At 36.9% G+C, this 17,803-nt stretch overlaps 3 protein-coding genes across 9 annotated transcripts in view; all 3 read left to right on the top strand.

Moving 5' to 3' along the window:
- Positions 1-1,380: 1,380 nt before the first annotated feature.
- On the top strand, positions 1,381-3,140 carry ndufs8a (NADH:ubiquinone oxidoreductase core subunit S8a; the record flags this gene model as incomplete). Its single annotated transcript, XM_016234015.1, has 2 exons — positions 1,381-1,518; positions 2,772-3,140. Coding segments are annotated over 2 exons (270 nt in total), but the record flags the coding sequence as incomplete, so codon positions are not given.
- Positions 3,141-4,195: 1,055 nt separating this feature from the next.
- On the top strand, positions 4,196-9,987 carry stx3a (syntaxin 3a). The gene is made up of 11 exons (XM_016234574.1): positions 4,196-4,591; positions 5,251-5,325; positions 5,595-5,694; positions 5,805-5,879; positions 6,010-6,080; positions 6,168-6,276; positions 6,392-6,465; positions 8,458-8,592; positions 8,702-8,812; positions 9,130-9,215; positions 9,288-9,987. The coding sequence occupies exons 1-10, from the start codon at positions 4,562-4,564 to the stop codon at positions 9,205-9,207; spliced, it is 858 nt and encodes a 285-aa protein (XP_016090060.1). The 5' UTR covers positions 4,196-4,561; the 3' UTR covers positions 9,208-9,215; positions 9,288-9,987.
- Positions 9,988-10,138: 151 nt separating this feature from the next.
- kdm2aa (lysine (K)-specific demethylase 2Aa) overlaps positions 10,139-17,803 on the top strand; it is a 30,194-nt gene continuing 22,529 nt past the window's right edge. For 4 of the 7 annotated variants that reach the window (XM_016233020.1, XM_016233003.1, XM_016232994.1 and 1 more), the window contains exon 1: positions 10,139-10,411. In XM_016233020.1, coding sequence (XP_016088506.1) covers positions 10,361-10,411 — 51 coding nt within the window. In that variant the 5' untranslated portion in view covers positions 10,139-10,360. Of the gene's footprint in view, positions 10,412-10,753; positions 11,593-17,498; positions 17,687-17,803 lie in introns of those variants that run through there. The other 3 variants (XM_016232988.1, XM_016233028.1, XM_016233011.1) reach the window with 3 other exon arrangements.

The raw sequence follows: 17,803 nt of genomic DNA, 5'->3' as shown, positions 1-17,803 counted from the left end.
GTTTGGTGAACTATCATTGGGAACGTACCTACCTCCACTACTACCTCTCTCTCTCTCTCTCTCTTGGAGCATTCTGTTAGGAAGTGCAGTTCTGTTTCCCTCTGATTCAGATCACAGTGTGAACACAGTCTCTGCTCCGGTGGCAGCCATGTTTTTCTGTGTCTGCCCGTCTCTATCATCAGCTTGTGTCCGCTGAGTCTGTATCTGGTCAACGTGCTTCTCACTTTCTTATCTGACACTGTGTACAGATACTCTGCCGTACTGTACTCTCTCTTTAGGGCCAGATAGCATTGCACTTTACTCTGCTGTTGTGTTTGGGTTTGCCAGTGAGTGATGTAGTTCTGTTTGATTTGCGCAGTAATCTGACTGATTCTGATGTTGTGATTCAGAGCAGCAGTAGATGTTAGTGAAGCATCAGGACTGAAGCTCTGGATCAGCTGAGGGAGGGGCTTGCTTTCTTTGCTCATCTCTTGGTATTGCAGGGCTTTATAATGATATGATTGGTGGTCACTGAGCTTCAGACGTTTCCAGAATCTCTCTCTCTCTCTCTCTCTGCTAATTTAATAATTTATTTTTCTTTCTTTGTAAATTGCTCTTTCGTAAAGCCAAATCTCTACGGAATTTTGCATTGATTATTATTATTATTATTATTGCAATTATTTTATATTCTGAACCACAGTGTTCGCTATTTTATATCCTAAAGAAACGTGTTTATAATAAAGGTGGTTTTATTTTTGTATGTTTCTTTTATTTATGTATTTTATATTTATTTATTTTTTTCTCAATCTTTTTACGGATGTGTTCTGTCTTATATTTTGTAAAAAAAATAAAAAAATAAAATAAAAATAAAAACACTCACTTCCGGTGTTCTGCATGTGCATTTCCTCAATCGTCCGCTGTTCTGGTTGAGAAGGCCAAATAGCGAGTGTCCGGTGAGTGCGAACTGGTTTTTAAACTGCCTGCATTCGCTATCTATCTTTTGAGTGAACATGCACCGCATTTTGTGGAACCGATATAATTAATACAATATTAGAAACGCAAATATGAATAATAGCAGTATAGTCATTGAAAGTCCTTGAGAAAATCAGCCTGTGGCTAAGCTACGTTACACAGCTGATGAACAATACAAACATTGACACCCAATCAGAATCAATCTTGCTATAACGAGCTCGAGAATTTAAAGCGGCAGACGAGCGTGCGCTTATAATAAACAGACAATATCGTCCGCTGGCGTGGATGCTAATATCTTTATCTTTATAGTTATCATTCTTTGTTTGAACGGGGCTTAGTGACAAGCAGTAATTGCATGCAGGTTTAATTATTTGCACATGTGAATTAGAAGAGAAATATAAATGTGCAAAATGACCCCCATATTTTTCTCTCTCTCAGGCGATCACAATTGAGGCAGAACCTCGTGCCGACGGCAGCAGGAGAACAACGCGTTATGACATAGACATGACCAAATGCATCTATTGTGGCTTTTGCCAGGAGGCCTGCCCTGTGGATGCTATTGTAGAGGTGAGCATCTCGTAGCACACGTTTCAACTACTCATCATGTCTTTTAACAGGTTGTTTAATGCGTTCAAACTGGCTTCTAGTGGAACTGTGGAAATTGAGGAAAAAGCTAATACAGCACAATACAATATAAAGAATATAGTGAGAGAAAACAAATACAATATACACTACAATGTGGGGTCAGTAAGATTTTCTTTTTATGTTTTTGAAAGAAGACTTTTATGTTCGCCAAGGCTGCAATATTTGATCAAAATTCAATAAAACCGTAATCTTGTGAAATATTATTCTTCATTATTACAATTTAAAAAATTACCGTTTTATATTTTTAAATATAATGTGAATTTTTAGCAGTCATTACAGTAATCATTCTAATATACTGATTTTGTGATTTTGATGGTTATTATTATCAACTTTATTATCTTATATAAAAAAATAGTTATAATGCTGTTTAATTTTGAAAAAATTAGCACTTTTTTTTCGAGATTCATTGATGAACAGAAAGTTTAAAATAACAGCATTTTTTAAATGGAAATCTTTTGTAACATTATAAATGTCTTTACTGTCATTTTTAATTAAATCTATGCTTCATTGCTGAATAATAGCATTCATTTCTTTAATGAAATCTTGCTGACCCCTAATTTTTAAATGCTAATGCATATATATGTGACCCAGGACCACAAAACCAATCATAAGGGTCAATTGAGATCTGAAAGCTGAATAAAGCTTTCCATTGATGTATGGTTTATGATAGGACAGTATTTGGCTGAGATACAACTATTTGAAAATCTGGAATCTGAGGGTGCAAAAAAATCTAAATGTTGAGAAAATTGCCTTTAAAGTTGTCCAAATGAAGTTCTTAGCAATGCATATTACATCAAAAATTAAGTTTTGATATATTTACGGTAGGAAATTTACAAAATGTCTTCATGAAACATGATCTTTACTTAATATCCTAATGATTTTTGGCATAAAAGAAAAATCGATAATTTTGACCCATACAATGTATTGTAGGCTATTGCTACAAATATACCCGTGCTACTTAAGACTGGTTTTGTGGTCCATTGTCACATATTATATAATGTGCATTAAATTGTTTGGAGAATAATTGCGATATTGCGCAGCATGAGAAGTCTAATGTACAAAATAAACAGGTGTTTAAAAGGGTCAAATTAAAATCTCCATTAGGATGAATACATTCTATATGACCAGATTTCCTGGAGTTAATGTCCACCTTTTCCTGTCTGTCTTTTTCTTAGGGTCCCAACTTTGAGTTCTCCACAGAGACTCATGAGGAACTGCTTTATAACAAGGAGAAACTCCTCAACAATGGAGACAAGTGGGAGGCTGAGATCGCTGCCAACATCCAAGCTGACTATCTCTACAGATAAATAAATGTCATGGACTGTCTCATTTCAACACAGTGACTATATACTCTTCACCATGCTCTCTTACCAGTAATCACAGTTTCAATTGCACATGGAAGATTTGCTTTTAGACCGTTACTGTTGTGCTGAGTACACATTTTCAAAGCCCAGGGACTGACTTTTTTGTGAAGATGCACATCATTTTTTATTTCTTTCTGTGGGAGCATAATATAGATTCTCAGGTCTAAAATTAAGTTCACACATTAATGTCCGTAAACTACAGCAGCCTTAAAGTGGTGCCTCAGATTGAAACATTTCTGTGTACATCTAAAGCTGTCGTTTTGACTTTTTATTCAACAGCATGAGCATCACACAGTAAATGTTGAGGTATGTTGTGTAATAAACAGTGTCTAATGGCAGTATAACCACCATAAGGATGACGCACTACTTTGTGGCTAATGTTACATTGTCATTTTGAGGCAGTCGATCCATCCTTCCTATTTTCCCTTCTTCCTTTCATATTTTGACCATCTGCTGGATTTAAATGAAGAGTTGTAAGAAACAAAAGCACTTTGACAGTTGTGTTGAATATATCTCACATTACATCCTTACAGGTGAAGACATTTTGTTTGTCCTTGCGAGAACTGTACAACGACTAAATACTTGTGGACCGTATATAATAAATGAATGCTGTGTCCAAATCTTTCACAATCTCTGGCCTTTAGTTATATTGCAACTCAGTTTGAATTTTGAATCGTTTCTTCATAAGAGCAATGCATGTTTTAGATGAAGATTTCCTTTCTCTTAAGTTTTCGTATATTTTTTAGTTTCTTTAAATATCTTTTTAATGGAACGGGAAATCTTTATTTTTGTCTCATATAAGCTGTGTCAGACTGACTTTAAGTCAATGTGCTGATTTGTGAAACAATGCTTGATGTTTTGACTTCTTTTTGAATTGTTTTTGCTGGCAGAAAAGAAATATGTAAACTAACTGCTCAATTCTTGTCCACATAATATGAGTTACTCGCAGTCTTGATTGTGATAGTGTTTCAGTTACTGCTTTAAAAAAAGCAAATCGATTTTAATAATTTTCAGTACTTCAAAAGTCCCTCAACTCGTCCCAACCAGTCTTGACTTTTTTTGTTTCATGTTGGATGGCAGAAATATTTTTAAGCATAAGTTATTTTTTGATCATTTATTTTTAACTAAATTTTTGTTTTAAATATGTCTTAATTTGTTCATTTAAAAATTATTTATTTCCATTTTTATGTCAAGCATTCCTTCATTTTATTATATTTAAGTCTCAGTCCTAGTCCCATAGTTTGGGGTAGTCCCATGTGTGTTAGTGGAGAAAAAGGAGCACCTTGGTAGAGGAAGATTAGCTACCCAGCACACAACTGTTGCTCTAATCCTCTCTGAGAGGATAGGCTTAGGACGACTACAAGACAAGAGCTACACTGCCATATTGTTTCCAATTTATGTTTCCCATAATAAAGCCACTATTTTTTTTTTTGAGAGTGTCTAAAGTAAGAATCCTGAGGAACTTGGTGCATTCATACTGTAATTAACATGTTTTCTAGCTAACATTATCCAGACTGAAAACGACGTCGCTGCTGTTTATCTTCTACATTGACCACTAGAGCTATTTGAAATCTTAAATCTCATATCACATTGAACTGAAGATGAAGGACCGACTGGAACAACTAAAAGCGGTAAGAGATTTCCGCCCTCGTGTTCTTATGTTAAAATCTTATGATTTTATTATTACACACACGGCGGTTTGAGGATTTATTTGCTGCTGTTTGACCTTTAAGTTAACTTACCTGGGAGGTCCTGAACTCAGTATTGACTAACTGAGGTAATTTTATTCAGTTATTGTCGATTATCTATCTGTAAATGTTAGCAATAGGTCATCATTATCCGGAGATTACACTCATGATTATACAACAAATAGGTTAAAAGAGTAAAACCGTATCTGAACTCCTGCCCTGTCATGGGGCCAATTCTGTGTATTTAAAATATAATTCTGTGCATTAAATATAAAAGTGTTACATTTCTGTAAGGTTTAATTTCTGTTGAAATAGTGAAGATAAGCTGCAATAGATTCTATCTTTAACTTGCTGACAAAAACAAGTACAGGTTGCTGAAAAAAAATCTTAACCAGTTTAATGTAGTTTGCTGGTCTTGGTCGGCCTCTCAGCCTGGTCAAGCTGGTCTGTTGGCTGGTCAGTCTTGGAGACCAGCTGGTCGTTGAGTTAAACACCAGTCTGGAAGACCAGCTTAAACCAGCTAAAAAGCTTGTTTTAAGACAGAGAAAACACTATTTCTGCCAAGTTATTAAACTTTCTGCTGTTTGTTTATGTCAAAACAGAAGTCGGATCAAACTCCTGATGATGTGGAAATTCCAGTGGAAAATAAAGAATTTATGGATGAGTTCTTCGCTCAGGTATATGTGAATCAGCTACACTGTATTCAGATGAATATGCAAATTTGAATGTCACACACTCTTAAAAATAAAGGTTCCATAAGGGGGTTTTAACAGCGGTGCCAAAGTTTTAAAAGTCGAAAGAACCCTTTTCCAATAAAAATAACCTTTAGTGCAATGGAAAGTTTCCATGGATATTAAAGATTATTTATAGAACCAGCAATGCCAATAAAGAACCTTGATTTTTAAGAGTGCAGTTAAATGGACTTTTTTCTGTATGTGTTGTACAGATTGAAGAAATCCGCACCAGTATAGACAAGATTGATGAAAATGTAGGCGAGATAAAGCGACTGTATTCTGTCATCCTCTCTGCGCCTACATCAGACCAGAGTTAGTCTAATCACATTTTACCTCCATTTTATAAATTATTTATCATTTTTCTCTATTGCTTCCCTACCCCATTCATGCTTTAAATATCTCTCATCTCATTTCTCAACCAGAAACACAGGATGAATTGGAAGCAGTTACCAATGAGATAAAGAAACTGGCCAACAATTCTCGCAACAAACTCAAAAGTCAGCTTTCTTTTCTTCTTTTGTTTGTTGATGAAAATAAATAATTTTTCTCCAGTGATAATTGGACAATATGCTACATCACTATTATCTCAAATTCTGATTTGAATTGTTTGGTCAACCTTGAAAACAGGCATTGAGCAGAGTTTGGCAGCTAACTCTGAAGAGAGGGTTTCAGCAGATATCCGGATAAAGAAATCTCAGGTAACCACACTAGCCCTTTGAATAAACCACAGGGATTTCCACAAGTAGTATGTTTTTAATCATACAGTGTTTATCTCCTTTGTTTAGCATGCCATTCTTGCTAAGAGATTTGTAGAAGTGATGACCAAATACAATGAAGCCCAAATGGAGTTTAAAGAAAAGAGCAAAGGGCGCATCCAAAGACAGCTGGAGATCAGTGAGTGACAAACGCATACACAGACCTTCTTTAGGGTTGGATTAAAAAGAAAGTCAGTGATCACAATGTTATAGGCTATACATGTTTAAGGACATTGTTGAATCCTGCCTTACAGCTGGCAAAGCCACAACTGATGAAGAGCTAGAGGAAATGCTGGATGGAGGAAACGCTGCAGTATTCACAGCAGGAGTGGGTACTATTCTATAACTTCTATGTGTGATGTTTTGTTGTAAGAAAATAACTTGTCTGTAATTTGTATGGGGTGTAAGATATTTTACTTAGACTGCTGTTCATTAGTTTGGAGTCAGTAAGATTTTTTTGAAAGAAATATACAGGTGTAAAGTAAAACATTTCAAAAGTTTTTTAGTTTTAATTTTGATGATTAGAGCTTACAGCTCATGAAAGAATATTAGAATATTTCCTATAAGATCAATCAAAAAAGGATTTGCAAAACAGAAACATTCAAGTTTTTTATAGTATGTTAATTTATGCACTCAATACTTGGTCAGGGCTCCTTTAGCACAAATTCCAGCATCAGTGAGGTGTGGCATGGAAGCGATCAGCCTTTGGCACGGCTGAGGCACTATTGAAGCACAGGTTTCTTTAATAGCGGCCTTCAGCTCATCTGTATGGTTGGATCGACTGTTTCTCATCCTTCTCTTGAAAATATCCCATAGATTCCATATAGGGTTCAGGTCAGGCATGTTGGCTGGCCAATCTAGCACAGTAATATCATGGTCAGCAAACCACTTGGAAGTGGTTTTGGCACTGTGGTCAGGTGCTAAGTCCTGCTGGAAAAGGAAATCAGCATCTCCATAAAGCTTGTCAGCAGATGGAAGCATAAAGTGCTCCAAAATCTCCTGATAGACGGCTGCATTGACTTTGGACTTGATAAAACACAATGGACCAACACCAGCAGATGTCACGGCACCCCAAATCATCACTGACTTCGGAAACTTCACACTAGACTTCAAGCAGCTTGGATTCTGTGCCCGTCCAGTCTTCCTCCAGACTCCAGACCTTGATTTCCAAATGAAATGCAAAATTTACTTTTATCTGAAAAGAGGACTTTGGACCACTGAGCAACAGTCCAGTTCTTTTTCTCCTTAGCCCAGGTAAGATGCTTCTGACGTTGTTTCTGCTTCAGAAGTGGCTTGGTAGCCCTTTTCCTGAAGACGTCTGAGCGTGGTGACTCTTGATGCGCTGACTCCAGCTCCAGTCCACTCCTTGTGAAGCTCTCCCAAGTGTTTGAATCGACTTTGCTTGACAGTATTCTCAAGCTTGCGGTCATCACTGTTGCTTGTGCACCTTTTCTTACCCAATTTCTTCCTTCCAGTAAACTTTGCATTTAATATGCTTTGATACAGCACTCTGTTTCAGTAATGACCTTCTGTGACTTACCCTCTTTGTGGAGGGTGTCAATGGTCGTCTTCTGGACCATTGCCAAGTCAGCATTCTTCCCCATTATTGTGGTTTCAAAGAAAAAGAGATACCCAGAATTTATACTGTAGGGATGGTCCTTTAATGAAACTCAAATGTAAATATTCTAATATTTTGAGATACTGGATTTTTGACTTTGAGCTATAAGCTCTAATCATCAAAATTAAAACAAAAAAACTTTGGAAATGTTTTACTTTACATGTAATTAATCTAGAATATATGAAAGTTTCACTTTTTGAAATAAGTTACAAAAAAAAGGAACTTTTTCACAATATTCTATTTTTTTGAGATGCACCTGTATACTTTTGTTCAAGGACACATTAAAAAATAAAAAGTGACAGTAACATTGTTAAAATAAAATTCTATTTCTAATAATCACTTATTTTTGGATTTTCTATTCATCAAAGAATCCTGAAAATAATTATCCTGGTGTACAAAAAATGTAAGCTGCACAAATGTTTTCAACATTGATAAAAATAGAAAATGTTTCTTAAGCTGCAAATCAGTATATAAGAATGATTTCTGAAGGATCATGTGACATTAAAGACTGGACTGAAAATTAAACTTTGCATCACAAGAATAAATTACATTTAAAAATATATTAAAAAAGAAAATAATTCGAATTGTAATATTTCACAATATTAATATTTATACTGTATATTGATTAAATATAAATGCTTTTCTTTAAAAAAAAAAAAAAACCTTTTAAATGTTTTCTTTTTAACTTCCTTTTTTCTATAGATTATGGACTCTGGGATATCAAAACAGGCACTAAGTGAGATTGAGGCACGACACAAAGATATTATGCGACTGGAGAGCAGCATAAAAGAGTTGCACGACATGTTTGTGGACATTGCAGTGCTGGTGGAAAATCAGGTACATGTGTTTGTCTTTTCAGGAGAATAAAGCAAAGCTATAGCCCTGTTTTGAAGACTTTAGGATTAAAACTGCTTTTGGACACCATTTTGTTCTCGTTTGTCAACAGGGAAGCATGATTGACAGGATCGAGAGCAACATGGACCAGTCTGTGGGTTTTGTTGAAAGAGCCGTGGCTGACACTAAAAAGGCTGCCAAGTTCCAACAAGAAGCACAAAGGGTGAGCTGGGAAATTATGAGGAGTACAGCAATTGTGTTAATAATAAACGACACTTTCACTTAGAGTATATTTTGTACTAAATGTAGACTACCAGTGCTGAGATTTTCAATTTTTATTTTTCTTGCAGCAAGAATTTTTTTTTTCTTCATGCATTGATGTCCTCTGTTTCTTCCTCATAATTTCAACCTCATCTCTGTATGTCTGTTCTCTGCACCTTCCAAATCTCTTCTTCCCAATCATCCTTTCCCCTTTGCTTTCCTCCACTATCATTATATCATTATCATGCTGTCACTGGCTGCCCACTTACACCTTTATAGAAGAAAATGATGATCATGGTGTGCTGCACAATTCTTGCGGTCATCGGTGGTTCTCTGGTGTATAGCTGGCTGACATAAATGTCAAAGTAAGCATTCATAAAGCTAAATTCATAAAACTGCATGTTGAGCATTTGTGAGTGACATCCTGTCTTTTCCAGGCAAAGAGGTTGTCTACTTTTCCAAGTCGTGTCTCTATCAAGAATCAAGAGAAGCATCTTAATGCAGATGAACCCGAAACACCCCTACACACACAACATGTTTTCCAGTGCTTGCTCATCTCATTTTCCCATCATTTAGTTTTTTGTGTTTTACGTTCTTCCTGTCTTATCAACTGGCCTTGCATTGTTAGAGGCATCACGGTAAAATGTGATGTGCAAGCTGTCTGTTTATTTTAGGGCTGTGGTATGAAATATTGCTTTTATTTATTTAATTGTTTTTTTGGAACTTACGATATAGCCCATATATGACGATAAAAGATACATAAGAGGCTAAATTTTGTTTTTTGAGGCCTCATTTTTTTGTAACTGACAATTGAAAATTGAAATTAGCAGTGACAAATATTTTGTCCTTGTTGGGAAAAAAAACTGTTTAATTCTTAAACATTTACGTTGGTTTAATTTTTATTTTAGGATTAGTCAAAATTCTTTACTGACCATTTACTTATTTAGTGTAGATGAGTAGCACATAGTTCTTATTTCTTAGGTTGAGGTGGTATTGTTCTCTTATGTGCGTGATAATATTGGAACTGTATATTTTGTAGACACTATAAAGTAATTATACATTAGTCTGACTTGAGTTGTCTTGAGTAATTGTGATTAAAAGACCAGGGTTGTATAAAATCTGTTATTCGTTCTTTCGTCCAGGCTTAAAAACAGTAAATTATTGTTATTTTTATTTATGAGAGAAACTCTTCTGCATGCAGTAATCATCGACAGCTGTTTAGTCCAATGAGTGGCTGCGCGTTAAGCTGAAGGCTGACCAATCAGCAACTACTTCCTGATCACTTGGGGGTTAAACTACTAGACGAAAAGTTTTACCATGCGGAGTTACCTGTGGTGGCTTACCGACAATTCAATGTGTACAGTTCTGCCCGACAGTTTACTGGACCCAAAGAAATGTCGAGGATTTAATGAAGACCTTATGTGAAGTTCGTTCTTTGTCAATGTGCTAATTCGAAAGAAATGTAGGTTTCTTTGAGCAGACGACCCAAGCGAGAGCTTTATATGCGGTCATGGAGTGGACGTCCGCAGGCGATGGGACGTCAAGCCACGGAAGATCGAAGGTATTTCAAATATATATTTTAATAATATTGCTCATAATGATTAAAGTAACTTTGTTGCAGAAATGTAGCTTAAACTGAGTGAGTGTGTTGATATTTAATATTTGATTGGTTGACAACGCGATACTTTCAGCACATAAAAACCAATCTTTGTGTAGTTGTATTGATCGGCATGCTGCTCCAGCCAATGAGAGCGTGGCTCCTCTGGTTACGTGTACTATTATTTGTCTCAGTACCGCCTCCCAGTGAAGTGATGGCGACACTAACCAATGAGATCAAAGGCGATGGCGTCGCACTTGTCTGTGATTGGATGCTGAACCAGTAGTGGGCGGGGCTTACTTAGTGGTGTTTTTGTGACGATGTGAAAATGGCGGCGAATGATCTACTACATTAACTTTGTCGTGAATTCAGTCAGTGGAGCTGTCTAAATAATGCTTACTTTAACTTGGAATAGAAAAGTTGCTAGACGAGTCTAGTCGGAGTGCATATTTTAATGGTAAAAAATACACGAGGACTGGTTTAACCGCTGGATTTTCCCCACTGTGAGCCCGAGTTTAAGTCTTGTGGAAATATGGTTTTATTTGAAACTTGAACCAGGATTAGCGTATGTTACTCGATAAATATACGCTCCTCATTTCTCGCCTCACTCTGTATGGTTGACTGAAATATTAGACGTTGTACATATAAGCCGTATGTATAAGCAAGACATCATATCGCTTTGTAATTTGAATATTTTTACGACCGTGTTTCTGGGCTGGTTAGCTGGTGCTGATGCTCGTTCACTATCCTCAGCAGCGCTTAGCTTGACAACCTAGCTTTCATGGTTGCTTTAGTAACCTGCTGTTTTTTGCTCTTGTTAGTGTGAGATTATAATACAATAGTTTTGTAGTATTAAAGAACACGTTGAACCCGTTAACCCCGCTTCTGTGTGAACGAACCTGCTGAAGAGTTCTTAACTATTTGAAAACAGTGATTTTTATACAGCAAGTATTCATGTAACGTAGCGTTATTTCGATTAAACGGACACCGTAATAAAGAGGCCGTCAAACACCGTTGGGCGGTTATTTCTAACGCGGTAAACTGACAGAAGCGCGTTTCTTGGCTCGCCGCTTGCACGGGCGGGCTGCGCTCGACTCTTCATCCTGATAATGGATAATCCCAAGCCGCGTTACAGCAAGCGACTGGTAAGTGCAGCGCAAGTGGATACGGGGAAAATAAAATGCTTGGATTTGGAGGGTACATTATGTATATATTAAGAGTTTAGTTCCAAAACGCTATAAATCCATTTAGGTTAATTTGACCATTTTGGTTTTCTTTACCAAGAAAGTGGCAAAATGAAAACCACTAGTTTCTGTTTCAAGCTTTCACATAGCATTTTTAGGTCATAATAACATTAAAAATTCAAATCCAGATTTTGATTTTCAAATATTTATAAAAGCAGTGTTCATTTTGACAGCAAATTTTGATTTAGTTTTAGTCATCTGAATTTTTTTTTAGTTTGTGGACTAAATATCATAAAATTTTAGTCGACTAAATCTACAGTAAATTTAGTCAGCTAAAATCTAATGGGTTTAGTTACAGTGCAATCGATTTTTCGATTAATCGTTTTTTAAAATGACGTCGATTCGATATCGATTCTCAAAAGCTGTGAATCGATCTTTTCCGGGATTTAATTCAGCACACATTTAAAATAAGATCTGATTAACGTGAATCTTATCATTAGTCTTCTCCACTATGTGTCACCCTTATTTACCTTGTGCGATGTTACAACAGAAAGCCTGTCATTCATTCAGCGCTTATCATGGCCATACGTGTGATTCGCAATGCTCAGGTGAAATGCTATAGTAATACTATAAATCTGTGGAAGCATTTGATAGCACGCATAAGGCGCCATGATTTCCGCAATGAATGAATGGCGGATGGCGCGGCGCACTGTTTTGTTTACTACACGCATACTAAAGCGCTGATGACGCTCGTGGTGTTTTCAGCTTCTGCCGTATGATGATATGAACACGAATGTCATCTCCAGCTGCTCTGAGAGTCACTTCATTAGCATTTTACGGTTTCATTTGAGAAAATTACCGTCATATCACCGCAAACATTTCAGCAGTTATCATAGGCCTGTGTGTCCCGTGTTTCTGTCGACTGAACCAGCCATGCCATTAATTATGAATGTATCAGTCTTTTGCACGCCAAAGTCAATACGCGAAATAGAAACAGAAAATCGTGCTATACGCACTTTCATGAGATCGGGTTAGCCACAACAACTAATTTGTAGTCTATTTTACAAATGGGAATACAACAAATTCATGACAATGTTTTACATTCAAGCTACCCGTAAAAAAATTTAGTGTAATGTTCTTTAAAATCATCTGGAATGCAATAGTGTTTTTTTAAAGCATTTGCTGCATGGTTTAAAAAAAAAAATAGGCCAATAAATAATTCACATATCAGACAAAATTGCTTGCAGCAAATCCTTTAAATTTTAAGGTATTCAGAGCAAAGCAACATAAAAATCTGAAAAAAATATAATCGGGCCTGTTTAAGACTTTGCCATATTTTTATAGTTTAGATGGTGATGAAAAAATGACCTTTTTAGTTTTTTCATTATCACAATGTTTTGTTGATATTGTGAATGCACACAAATAAAAGTAGACGCTTTACATTTCCGAATGCATTACTCTTACCTTTTATGAGCAAAAATGATGGCGTATTTGAAGTTGTTTCCACTATCAAGAAAAAATCCAAGTGAGTGATTGCGCTGGCGCCTCCATGTCCTGCAAAGTGCCTTCAGCTTCCACTCTTCACACAAACGATTAGATATGCACCTAATAGCGCACATTTATATCGTTCAAACATTTAAACTAACACTGTGATATGCTTGAACTGTTTTATATCTATAGATTTTATTTTAGGCAAGTCGTGATGATTTGAGAAGGCTAAATTGATCAAACATAGGCTATGATCAGCTCACTGTCTGCCGCTGGCCGCTTGGTCGTTACTTAAAAAAAAAATCCTTACATTTAACGAACAAAAAATGCTCCAAACGTTTTTCTAAATTAACTTTTTAAAGAGCAAAAGACTGATACAGTCATAATTAATGGCATGGCTGGTTCAGTCGACAGAAACACGGGACACACAGGCCTATGGTATGCTGAAATGTTTGCGGGGCAAATCTCGGGTCAGTCTGAGCGCTCACACAGTGCGTACAGCCGTACCTGCAGGCGCCACTGAATGCGGGATTCATTTTCGAATGGTAGAAAAATATAATTTCTCAAAACAGATGTTCAAGCAATGCAGATTAATAGAGAAAAAAAAATTGTCATGCTTGAACTGTTTTATATCTATAGATTTTATTTTAGGCAAGTCGTGATGATTTGAGAAGGCTAAATTGATCAAACATAGGCTATGATCAGCTCACTGTCTGCCGCTGGCTGCTTGGTCGTTACTTAAAAAAAAAATCCTTACATTTAACGAACAAAAAATGCTCCAAACGTTTTTCTAAATTAACTTTTTAAAGAGCAAAAGACTGATACAGTCATAATTAATGGCATGGCTGGTTCAGTCGACAGAAACACGGGACACACAGGCCTATGGTATGCTGAAATGTTTGCGGGGCAAATCTCGGGTCAGTCTGAGCGCTCACACCGTGCGTACAGCCGTACCTGCAGGCGCCACTGAATGCGGGATTCATTTTCGAATGGTAGAAAAATATAATTTCTCAAAACAGATGTTCAAGCAATGCAGATTAATAGAGAAAAAAAAATTGTCAATTTTTAAAATGCGGTTGCAATTATTTAGGCTATAAAAGTAACTGACTAGTATATCTTGCAATTCTTTCACTGTACATTGCTATTCTTGTTGTTGTGGTAAAAAGTTAATAGTTTTGCAGCACTGCAACCGTTATTTTACATTTTATTATTAAAACACAGTATGAAATAATGTCCAGATGTCAAAGAAACCTCAACACCCCCTTTTCCCCAATTCTCACGCCAAGTTGAGCTCAAAACAAAAGTTGGCAGCCCTGCATTAATTTAGGTCTACTAGTAGCCTACAACAAAACCTAACGTTAATACATATCCAAGTTAAAAGTAGACGCATCACTTCTCTTTAAATGTACACCTAACACAAAAGCCTAACATTGATATGATTATTTACACCAACATTAGCTAACATTATATATACATGAACATTAGCTAGCTTGCTCTTAAAACTAGACTACCTGCTACATGAGGACAGCGGTGTAACTTTAGGTGAAGCATGCTGATCCAATGTACAAATATTGTTGCTGGGAGGGCACTGGGAAGTTTTTTTTCAATCCAAAAGAATCTATTTTGGCAGCTTTGCTGTCTTCACCTCCTGTACAAAAGCCTAACATTGATATGATTATTTACACCAACATTAGCTAACATTATATATATACATGATCATTAGCTAGCTTGCTCTTAAAACTAGACTACCTGCTACATGAGGACAGCGGTGTAACTTTAGGTGAAGCATGCTGATCCAATGTACAAATATTGTTGCTGGGAGGGCACTGGGAAGTTTTTTTTCAATCCAAAAGAATCTATTTTGGCAGCTTTGCTGTCTTCACCTCCTGTTTTTTTCTCTCCTGTCTCTTCTTACAACCGCTTTTATTGTTTGAAGGACATATTCACGTAGGTCTGCTCAGCTTATGCATTTAAACTAGCCGCCGGAGTGTTGTCTTGTCACATGATCAAATAGAGACTTAAGATTGGACTGTGATGACCCGTTTCCACAGTTGTCAACATCACAGATCTAGTCATTTTTAAATATCTGAATTTAAAAATTAAACACATTTATAATGCTCTACTTTGTCTAATATTACCATGACCATAAATGACAAAAAAAGAATTAGCGCTGTAGCGAGGGTGTTTCAATACAACGGGGAGTGGAGGGAGTGGGGAACAAGACTATTCATTCTGTTATATTTTTATTTACGGGTGGGACGTGTGTCCCCACGACCCCCCACCACTTTTTTGCAACATCTCGCGGCACGCACGGATGTACCTAAAGAAACATTTGAACAGAATTCCATTTGATAACAAATTAGTTGGTCTGTGTTAAACAACAGGCAATCTATCGCTGGAATGTGTTATGGCCAGCCCTCGTTCTGGTAAAAGCACAAAACAAAATGCACACAAACATGTCTTTGCTCTTGATATACAATCACTGATAAACACCTTTTGGTTTTAATGAGAGAGAGAGAGAAAAAAAAACGACACGAGGGTGGATTAGAACCCAGAACCTCGGCAATGCTTGACAAAAGTTCTACCACTAAAGCACACGAACAATTAACGCAAGTTTATGTATTTATTCAGTACTGTGAAGAATAGCGGTACTAATTGTGTTTTATTATTATGTTTATTATTAATTTATATTAATATAGTTGCTTGCAATGTGGGCAGGTGCGGCTGCACTGCCTGCACTGTCTGTAGTTACGCCACTGACCACTTCTCATAAAGAACAAGAACATGGTCTTCGTTTTAATGAAATACCAATGGTTATATAGGCTAATTATGCATTCTTTATAGCAACTTGTTTACCATATTATTCATTCTTTCAAGCAGACATATTTATTTCTATAAATACATTTAGATTCATCTTTAAGGCTGCTGAAGTTTTTCAGTCAAGAGCAGTGCATGATTTTCTGTCTTTCTTTTGTTGCTTGATTAACATCAATGACTCGGACAATAGCAACTAAATTAGACTGCTGTCCCTTTAAAACCGAATGCACCGCTGCAATGAATGCAATGTACTGATACACGTTCTCCCTACTGTTTACGTTCACTTAAGATGTAATCAACTGTGTTTACGTGAATACTCGTCAAAACGAAGTATTCAACATCATTTTGTGTAATTCTCCATTCATGCGACACGAAAGAGTACTTGCGCGCTGTGAGACGCACTTCCTGTGCGTGTATGCTTCAGTAGTGAGTACGTTTACATGGACAACAATACTCCAATTTTAATACGATTAAGACAATACTCTGATTAAGAATCTACCATGTAAACTGATTTTTGATTGCCTTAATCTGGCTAAAGTCCTAATCAAAGTAAATAGAATTAAGACGTGGAGTATTCCTATTTTAGTCGCATTACTGAAGTGCAGAATAGACATGTAAACACCTTAATCACATTATTACCATCGTGTAGGACTTTTCGCCGCATTTTGCAGCAGGATACACATACACGGCAGTGCTCAACCGTTTGACGGTTTGTATGCACGTACAAATAATTAACTGCGCTTGAAGCTTTCATAAAATTGAAAATGAAACACCCAAAACTGCACATGGCATCATCACGAAGATGAACTATGTTTATACGTGAAATTCCGGAGGGGACGTCGGATGGCGTCACGTGGGGACGTAATGACGTGTGCCATTAATCGAACGATGTACTATAACATGTAAAACGGGAACATGAAAGGAATATTCTAAAAGCAACTCACGTAAACACCATAATCATAATACTGGCTTATTTAGAATAAGGTAAATAATTAGATGACTGATGTCCATGTAAACGTAGTCACACTGTCTGTGCTCCGAAAACCGGACCGAATTGAGTTCTCTCTTGTGTCGTCTGATTTATCCATATGTCTGCTCTTTTCTTACTCCCACATATTGACGTTTTTGAACATTTTATGCATGTGCAGCAAGTGTATGTTAGCTTATGTCCCGCCGGTTCATATGTAGCCTACGCATCTAACCTCCGAACCACGCAGCAGATTTGTTCTGAATGAATCTCTTCCCAAATCGTCCCTCCCTAACATTTTTGTCTCGTTTTTATTCGTTGACATATGTCAATAAATATTCGTCATAGTTTTTGTCATTTTAAAGAGTTTGTTCATTATCGTCTCGTTGTCGTCAGTGGAAAAAAATGTCGTTGACGAGAATTGACAATTTATTCGTCAACAAAATTAACACCGATTGAAAGTAAGGAGGATTGGATAGATTGTTGTGTGCAGACTGTTTTTGTAGAGGCTGGGGAAGTGGAGGACGAATGACTAGATTGGTTTAGCAGACCATGTGATCAGACATGCGGAAACGGGGAGAGGAGTGGGAGGGGGCACTGCAGAGGCGAAAGGATGACAGAGGAGAACAGTCGGCAGATTTTCTCATTTTGAAAGAAATGCAGGGATGGAGAACGTGCAGGAGATCCTTACGCGTGTCGACGGGGGGATGTTGTTGATGAGACGCAGAGGCAGGAAGAGGAAAACCCAGCAGAGGGATGAAGATGTGACACTGAAGGTGCGAGGTGTGTAGTGTCTCATTGCCCTCCACAAGGGTTACTTAGCGCACTGCAGTCTAGGGCCTCGCTTAGAGATGGTGATCAAATGCTAGGGAATAACAAGAGTGCATGGAAGGTTTTCAT

Source organism: Sinocyclocheilus grahami, unplaced genomic scaffold (assembly GCF_001515645.1).
Source record: "Sinocyclocheilus grahami isolate Dianchi unplaced genomic scaffold, SAMN03320097.WGS_v1.1 scaffold17.1, whole genome shotgun sequence".
Lineage (NCBI taxonomy): Eukaryota > Metazoa > Chordata > Actinopteri > Cypriniformes > Cyprinidae > Sinocyclocheilus > Sinocyclocheilus grahami.
Note: the sequence above shows the minus strand (reverse complement) of the source record. Positions and strands in the feature narration are given on the sequence as shown.

Coding starts and splice junctions, on each gene's coding strand:
- stx3a (XM_016234574.1), top strand. CDS start 4,562: ATGAAGGACCGACTGGAACAACTAAAAGCG. Junction 4,592..5,250: donor GACTGGAACAACTAAAAGCG/GTAAGAGATTTC, acceptor ATGTCAAAACAG/AAGTCGGATCAAACTCCTGA. Junction 6,466..8,457: donor CTGCAGTATTCACAGCAGGA/GTGGGTACTATT, acceptor TTTTTTCTATAG/ATTATGGACTCTGGGATATC.